The sequence below is a fragment of the Salvelinus sp. IW2-2015 genome, linkage group LG23, assembly GCF_002910315.2.
Source record: "Salvelinus sp. IW2-2015 linkage group LG23, ASM291031v2, whole genome shotgun sequence".
NCBI classification, from domain to species: Eukaryota; Metazoa; Chordata; class Actinopteri; order Salmoniformes; family Salmonidae; genus Salvelinus; species Salvelinus sp. IW2-2015.
This window is the reverse complement of record NC_036863.1, coordinates 27,905,993-27,915,005: the sequence shown is the minus strand read 5'-3', so window position 1 is coordinate 27,915,005 and position 9,013 is coordinate 27,905,993. Positions and strand designations below refer to the sequence as shown.

Here is a 9,013-nt window from a genome sequence, read left to right as displayed (position 1 = left end):
TGTTCATGAGTGCCGTGTTGGTCCAGACTTGGTGACTTTTAGTTGGTACCGGATTGCAAGCGGGTAGTGAGAGAGAACAGTCTATGGACTTGGGTGGCTGGGAGTCTTTGGACAAATTTTTAGGCATTTCCTCGTTGAGCACGGCCTTGTGTGCTTGAGGCTCGGGCGCCTTAGTGATGTAGTGGGCTTAGCGAACTGCTCTCTTGTAGCGCCCTTGCGTCGGATGGCCAAGCAGTTGTTGCCGTATACCAAAGCGAGGTGTGATGCAGCCAGTCAAGAGAGCAGGTGTGTAGTGGTTAGGGTGCAGTTGTAGAACTGAGGAGCTGAGGCCCATGCTGAATCTTTCCGCCCCCCGAGGGGGATGAGGCATGTGTCTGCCCTCTTCACGACCGTGTGTTGCGTCGAGTGGACCTGATAATTTCCTTAGGGATGTGGCAGCACGAGGAACTTGAAGCTCTCGAACCTGCCGTCCATTACATCCCTATGCAAGGTGCATTGAGGCCGGTGTTGTCGGTCGCGCTGTTTCCTGTAGTCCCGATCAGGCTCCTTTTGTCTTGCTGATGTTGAGGGAGAGAGTTGTGTGTTGCCTGACACGCACACTTTGCTAAGGGTTCTTGGGAACTCCCTGGGGCTGTCTCATAGGACTGCGTATCTCTCAGCTACCACACTGGCAAGGCGGGTACAGTTATGGGCACGCATACATCTGAAGGGGCTCTGAAGCAGGACCCTGAACAGTTTTACTCCCCAGCCATGGACTGCTAAATAGTTAGTTAAATAGATAACAAATACAGTTGAAGTCAGAAGTTTACATATACCTTAGCCAAATACATTTAAACTCAGTTTTTCACATTCCTGACTTTTAATCCTAGTAAAAAGTTCCCTGTCTTAGGTCAGTTAGGATCACCACTTATTTATGAATGTGAAATGTCAGAATATAGTAGAGAGAATATTTATTTCAGCTTGGTATTTCTTTCGAGTGCGAGCATTACCCAAGTGCGTCAGAAAAGTTTACATAGCAGGCTCAGATTAATACTTCCGTTTGCCCATTTGCCTTTAAGAATGGTGCCTCTAACTAGTCTGGGTCAAAAGGTGTGCGGAATAAATGCCGTGCGCGTAGAGCAAGCTTGCGCACAAGAATAGAAAGTTGGGGCAGCCGCCCACATGCAATTTTGGCCGCATTTTCCGCCTGAGCAGAGAGCTCGGACCGATGTCACTGAGTTCAGGGTTTGTGAGGCCTCCTTGCTCGCACTCGCTTTTGCGAAGTCTGCCAACAAATTTTAGTCAGGCGAGGAATAGTCAGGGCATTTGTGAAAGGCCACTCCCAAGTACCTTGCTTTGTATAGTCACGCATTAAAGCCATCTTTTGTCCACAATGTTGAAAGTAATGCTTATGGTCATTGGGTCCATTTGAAGACCCATTTAGCGGGGACGCAAGCTTTATACTTCCCTTGACTGTATGTCTTGACAGAAGTGGTTGCATTCAATACTAATCCACATTAGAATTGTTCCTTGCCTCACGATGCCCATCTAGTGGTTGTTGGAAGAGCTAACCAGTCCCTCCTGCGTAAATGTGTAATAGGTATTGATTATAGGACTCATTTAACTGAGGAGTTAATAGATACTCTCCTTGCATGTACCGGGTTACCCTCTCTCCGCCCCTTAGCATCTTCACCCATTATGGTCCTTGTTGTTCGTTCGTGGATTGATTTGGCATCTTTCGGCACAGAAGTTACAGTTCATTGCTGCTAGGAGACAGATATGCGTCTCTCCTTATGTAGCGGTGGTATGACGGCTGCTTGTGGTCCCATGTGTTTATAACGTTGCGTTTACTATTGTGTTTTGTACGAGATGAACTGGATAGGTACCTTCATGCATTTGAAATTGCGTTCCCAATGGAGTAGACCATATGATAGTCTCCAATTTTTTTCTATCTCTGGGCTTATATTCTTTTTTTTTCCCATGAATCAAGGCAATTAGAGGCATGTATTGTTAAGTAGTTCCTTGAAATACCATCACACAGGTACACCTCCAATTGACTCAAATATTTCAATTTATGCCGTATCGTAATGTCTTCCCTAAATCCATCACTCATCCTCCCTAGACGTACGGGTAAGCTCGCCTTCACTCCCAAAGCCCCTTATGTAACTGGGATTTGTTTATGTCAGTCAGTCAGGCACAGTCAGGCACTGTATTAAATATGATTACTCATCGGCCAGCCCCCCTCCAAGAAACCCTCTCATGACACACGCCCACAGGCCCCCACGTGCAGCGGGGCATTGTGGGTAGCGGGTAATGAGTTTTCTGGTTTCCCCACACATGCGAGGTGACAGCTGGAGGGGGAGTGGGGGGCGGGTCTGATGGGTCACTGGTTCTGTTAGATCCTCGCATGTTTGTCACACAGTGAGGCAGGCATAAGCAGGCAGGCTAGACTCCCTGTGAGCCCCTGTCAGTATGACTGGCTTTTTATTTACCACACTTTTAATCCCTTACTTTATCTGCCTGTATGGAAAGAAACATGTTACAGTGAATTGTGTGTTTATGCCACATTCCCTTCCTTTGAATGAGGGTGAACAGAGTTAACGTGAAAGGGAGTTTAAGGAGCATTTTTATGATTACTGTTGACTTGATTATCTAAACAACATTGTCATACAGTATATTTACAGCTTTTGAGAAAGTTAGTAATGTCACGACTTCCGCCGGAGTCGGTCCCTCTCCTTGTTCGAGCGGCGTTCGGCGGTCGACGTTAYCGGCCTTCTAGCCATCGCCGATCCACTTTTCATTTTCCATTTGTTTTGTCTTAGTTTTCTACAYACKTGGTTTCAATTCCACCATTACATGTTCATTATTCCTCTGGTTTCCCCCATGTTTGTGTGCGTGTTTGTTCTATTGTTCAGGCTGTTTCTGACGGCTGGTATTTTGTTGCCGGGTTTTGTTATTTACGCCCGTTTATTTTGTGGAAACGATATTCTTCCCSCACCGTAGTATTGTGTTTATACTGGTGTATCTTGTATTAAATACCTTGTCCACGCATCTCAGCTCTCCTGCGCCTGACTCTTTTCACCATAACCCACAGCCTTGACAAGTAACTCCTTCTCCTTCACATGTAAAGGATGTGACTTACTGGTTAGTGTGCACTTTGTTYTACACACACTATAGTCAAGATCTTCTTTGGCAAAATGCACTCCATGTCAGTGAACTTCCTGTAATTGTGTAATATATTGGCTCTGAAGTTTCTGTAGTTTGTTTTGAATTGATATCGACAGGTTAAAACCAGTTGAGACGCACCATCTCCTCTTCATGAGGGTTCTGTAGAAACATACAACAACAGAAATCATCCAAAATCCCAAATAAAACAACAATAACACCCCTGTAATAAATGATAATGACAACGAGAGTCGACCAAATCCTACAGAGAGGCTCGGGGCGCCAGTCAGAAAAAGTCGACGTGGCAACCAAATGTAACAAGTACAGACATAACCGATTAAAAGCGCTAAGATGAAACCGTAGGGCAACGACTCATACATGCCGCTTAACCGAGTGTATTCAAACCGTAGCTAGCAGTATAACGGAGAAAATAATTGACCAACGAGAGTCGACCAAATCCCCCCCCTCCCCCCCCCTCTCTCTCTCTCTCTCTCTCTCTCTCTCTCTCTCTCTCTCTCTCTCTCTCTCTCTCTCTCTCTCTCTCTCTCTCTCTCTCTCTCTCTCTCAGAACTACGGTCTGGAGACAGAGAATCTGAAGACTCTATCCCACAAGCTGAATGCCTCAGCCAAGAACCTGCAGAACTTCATCACAGGGAGGCGTCGCAGTGGTCACTATGACGGCCGCGCCACCCACAAGCTGCCAACGACTTCCTACCTCTGTGGTGGACCTCATTGCTGCAGCCAAGAGCCTGCTGGCATGGCTGGATAGGTGAGATTTGCAAAGAGCTACAGTACACACACACACACACACACACACACACACACACACACACACACACACACACACACACACACACACACACACACACACACACACACACACACACACACACACACACACACACACACACACACACACACACACACACACACACACACACACACACATTCCACCAGTTTTGAAAAGAGGAAACAGAACATTCTGCATTCTGTAGCAATGTTGACAGCATCTGTACACACTGTACATGCTCAGAGACACACTATCATACACAGACCACTCTCAAAGGTTGTTCCCTATGTAATGCACTACTTTTGTCCAGGCCAGTGGCGGTTTTAACATGTGAATCTTGGTGGGGCAAACAAAAAACATGTGGGATGCATGCCAGCAAAGCCACAACACAACACTAAAGAATACATGAATTGCMCTCAAACAGTGGCCACAAACTGTTAGGGCCTGCATGATGCTGTCCCAACAGCAGTCCCAACACCTTACCGCTGCTACAGTTCATTCAGCCTCATTTACTGCCTTTTAAAAAACAGAGTTGATATGGATGACTTGCTTAAACAAATATGGTTTCTACTGACAGTTGAGATGTACAAACTATGGCATAAGAGAACGACAAGTGGATAAGAGGCAATCCATAATTTCGATTAAGACAATAAGTGAGTGAGTGAGTGAGAGACGACGGACTAAAAGGAAAGGGGTATATCTAGTCAGCTGTACAACTGAATGCATTCAACTGAAATCTGAATAAGAGAGGTGCGTAGGGCTGCCTTAATCGACATCCACGTCTTAAGTGCCTTGCTCAGGGGCAAAACAACAGATTTTTACCTTGTCAGCTCGGGGATTCGATCCAGCAACCTTTTGGCTACTGGCCCAACGATCTAGGCTACCTGCTGCCACGTAGTCAATATAACTATTTGTTCAGCATTTTTGAAATGTACAGTGACAGAATTCAGAACATAGGCCGTTCTTACATATAAACAGACAATGAAAGCTCTTACAATATTTGATGAATACATTTCTCTTAAACAGGTGATAGGCAAACAAGCACACACCGGCCACGAACGATGTGTTTACAAAACCGCGTTGGTGAAAATTGACCAAATGATTAGGGTGAAGCACATGGGCAACTAACAGCTTACCACACAACATACATTTAGTATTACTCTCTCAGCTGCAGTATACATATCTCCCTGGCATATTACATAATTTATGCAGCAGCATACAAGACATTTTTGGACTCACCTTGGCTTGTGATTTGCTCACTTAAACATGAAGGTGACGCGGCGGTTTTGTCATCAATTTTGTCATCAAAGTCTGGCATTCTCTGGATTTATGGTAGGAACTCGGAAAAGAAAACACACAGCCACTCGATTGAATAGCAGRCTACTGTTACTTATTGCTTTGCACTGCTTGCAGTTAGCCACTGATTCCTTCCAAAAGACTCATTGTTGTATTTGCGATTTCCAACTTGTTGTGTAATCTTTATTTCCAATGGTCGATGAGCACCGATACGTTTTATCCATCATTTCTCTTCATTATTTCTCTTTATATGACAAGGATTAAAAATAATTTGCCTGTAGATTGTTGATTCATGATAATGACTGCTAGCTAAGACTTTTAAAGTCCAATCAAAGCTACTGTAGATATAACGTGATTTGATGTCATTCTGTCTGTGGCCAATGACCTTGAGCCTTCTTGGATGGGCACTTCTAATATAACTCTATAGCAGAACCCAAGGGGCAAAAACTTTCGAGCTCTAACCTTAGAATTGGGGGTGACGTACTGTCCCATGAGTGACAGAAAACTGAGCCAATCATGCTGGCTACCCCCACCACCACAGAAAGCACTGAGCTAAGCTGAAACACCTGCATTTTGGAGCTGCCTTACTCAAGAAAACMAAAAAGAGACCATGTTTGTATGCAGCTTTATTATTAACTCGGTTAAATTTTTGTTTATTTACATTGTTTGCAAATTGATATGTGACATGTAAATGCCAAAATAACAAGCAAAACAGGCAAGCCCCCCCCCCAATTTTTTTTTTGCCCCACCTGACCTGAATGACGAGTCGCCACTGGTCCAGACCCATAGGGTGTCATATGAACATTTACCCATAATTAATTCAGAGGTCAAGGGTCAGAGATGGCTCACTGGGTAGCAGACAGACAGGGTCTGTTTTCGACCACTCAAAAGTCTATGTCCTTACATAATCTCCATGAGCAATCAGCTGACGAACAAAGGATGAGTAAAGCTTTTATGTAAGGGTTGTTTTTGAGAGGTTGGCCATGAGAGCTGTTAAGAGCTGCTGTGTATCCTCCTCAGGTCCTCTATGAGTTGCTGCCAGACAGTGTGTCTGTGTGTGTGTTTGTGCGTGTGGACCAGCGTGTGGGTGGGTGTATTAAGACTATCATATGCAGTAGACAAACTTGTATGAAAGCTGCATTATTAGTTTGATTCCCTAGACTTGCACTCTAGTTTAAGAACTGAACAATACCAGCTTCATAGATAACTGTCATTGTCATATATAATATGACACACGATACACACATCATATTCACCCMCATGCATTGTCCACTCAAAGGGATCCGAATGAAGAATGATCTAATGGTTCATTCCAGGTGCTACTTCTTTTTCAGGTCTCCGTTCGCAGCAGTGGCAGACTACTCCATGACAAGAAACAATGTGATTCAGCTGTGTCTAGAGCTCACCACGATTGTACAGCAGGCAAGCCATCAAACACAGTCCCATATACAGCTGTACCACTAGCTAGCATTAACCACTGTTATAACAMACATGTCTCAAAGGCCTTTTTAAATTGAGTTAGTCAACACAGGACCTGTGTTCTCTGCTCTGCTATTGGAAATAACTGTATGTGTCATCATGCCAACTGAGCAAAGACAGCCTCTGGCTACTCAAATGGAGCCTTTCCTTTTGTAAAGAGCATGACAGCCTGCCTGCCTACCATACAGTATGTGTGTACGCTGGGAGGATGTGGATGGGTTTCTCTGTGTTGCTCTAATTCCTACTGCGGGAGCAGAACTGAGCTGTTCCAATAGATATAAATAGGGGAAGGCTGTGACTGTATAGAGGCATCCGTCTTCACTAGAGCAGGACAACGTACTGTAGGAGGAGGGCTGCAGGGAGGGAGGAAGGGTGAGTTCAAGCCTGGTCCTACAGGGATTGGCTGGGGTACAGGCTCTACGAGAGGGCCTGGTCCAAGGCTGCAGAGGTGTTTACAAAGAGCAGCAGAGGTTTCATCCATGTGTGGCTGTCTATGGAGTCTATCTGATGGCCAGGARATATCGTCTGTAGAGAGAGAGAAGGAGCGGAGAGAGGGACGCATGCTCCCGACAAGGCAGAGGGACTCGTAGCGGACTGTTTGTGTGTGTTTGTGTGGGAGGGGGGCATCAGTGCTGAACTTCTCTGTTCTTTTCATATTGCCACCTTGGTATAACTGGAATAATCACTTCTCTGACACGTTGTCCTGTGGTAACCTCTRCATCTCCCTCTGCTTGGCAGGACTGTTCTGTGTATGAGACAGAAAATAAGATTCTSCATGTGGTGAGTGGACCCACTTATTTCCATTCCTTTCAATGCATCCAAACATAATTAGAGTCCCCATAACTCAGTTACTGTCTGGCGACTCATCCCTAATCCATCTAAAATCCCTGTTTTCTCTCTTTCCCTACTCTCCATCCTTTCTGTCTACAGTGTAAGACTCTATCTGGAGTGTGTGATCACATCATCTCTCTGTCCTCTGACCCGATGGTGTCCCAGTCAGCCCATTTGGAGGTGGTTCAGCTGGCCAACATCAAGTCCACTGAGGGACTGGTAAGACTCCCCAGATACTCAGACGTACAGACTAGAAGGTCTTGTACCTTTTACTTATCTTCTCTCTTTCTCTAACACAACTACAAAACATGCACTCCTTCTGGGTGACAGATCACTCTTCTGGGTAATAGCTTTTGGAGAGTTACTACTATGTATTTACTTAGTATATTTGTCCTGTACAGTATGTGGATATAAACCGTTATCTAAAACCTGCATGTTTGCCCTAACTTGCACTTACAGTTGAAGTCGGAAGTTTACATACACTTAAGTTGGAGTCATGAAAACTCGTTTTTCAACCACTCCACACATTTCTTGTTAACAAACTATAGTTTGGCAAGTCGGTTAGGACATCTACTTTGTGCATGACACAAGTAATTTTTCCAACAATTGTTTACAAGCAGATWATTTCACTTATAATTCACTGTATCACAATTCCAGTGGGTCAGAAGTTTACATACACTAAGTTGACTGCGTGTCACGATCGTCTTCTGGTGAAAGAGTGGACCAAGGCGCAGCGTGATACCTGATACGAATACATCTTCCTTTTTATTGAGAGAAGATGAACACGAAACAAAACACTTTTACAAGCTACAAAACGAAAGTGCAGACACAAGCTACTAACGTTTAGACATAGACAATTACCCACACCTGCCTAATGCCTATGGCTGCCTTAAATATGGCTCCCAATCAGAGACAACGATAGACAGCTGTCTCTGATTGAGAACCACTCAGGCAACCATAGACATACCTAAACACCTACACTGAACACAACCCCATAAACTCTACCAAAACCCCCTAGACAATACAAACACCCTCGACTAGACAAAAACACACAAACATCCCCCATGTCACACCCTGACCTAACTAAAATAATAAAGAAAACAAAGATAACTAAGGCCAGGGCGTGACACTGCGCCTTTAAACAGCTTGGAAAATTCTAGAAAATGATGTCATGGCTTTAGAAGCTAGGTAGGCTATTGATATAATTTGAGTCAATTTGAGGTGTACTTGTGGATGTATTTCAAGGCCTACCTTCAAACTCAGTGCCTCTTTGCTTGATGTCATGTGAAAATCTAAAGAAATTAGCCAAGACCTCAGAAAATAAATGGTAGACCTCCACAAATCTGGTTCATCCTTGGGAGCAATTTTCAAATGCCTGAAGGTACCACTTTCATCTGTACAAACAATAGTACGCAAGTATGAACACCATGAGACCATGCAGCCGCCATAACGCTCAAGGAGGAGACGCATTCT

At 44.5% G+C, this 9,013-nt stretch overlaps 1 protein-coding gene across 1 annotated transcript in view; it reads left to right on the top strand.

Moving 5' to 3' along the window:
• The window catches only part of LOC111951101 (connector enhancer of kinase suppressor of ras 2-like), a 49,658-nt gene that overhangs the window by 11,194 nt on the left and 29,451 nt on the right, over positions 1 to 9,013 (top strand). The window contains 5 exon segments of the mRNA XM_023969116.2: positions 3,713 to 3,849; positions 3,851 to 3,913; positions 6,565 to 6,652; positions 7,448 to 7,489; positions 7,640 to 7,759. Coding sequence (XP_023824884.1) covers positions 3,713 to 3,849; positions 3,851 to 3,913; positions 6,565 to 6,652; positions 7,448 to 7,489; positions 7,640 to 7,759 — 450 coding nt within the window.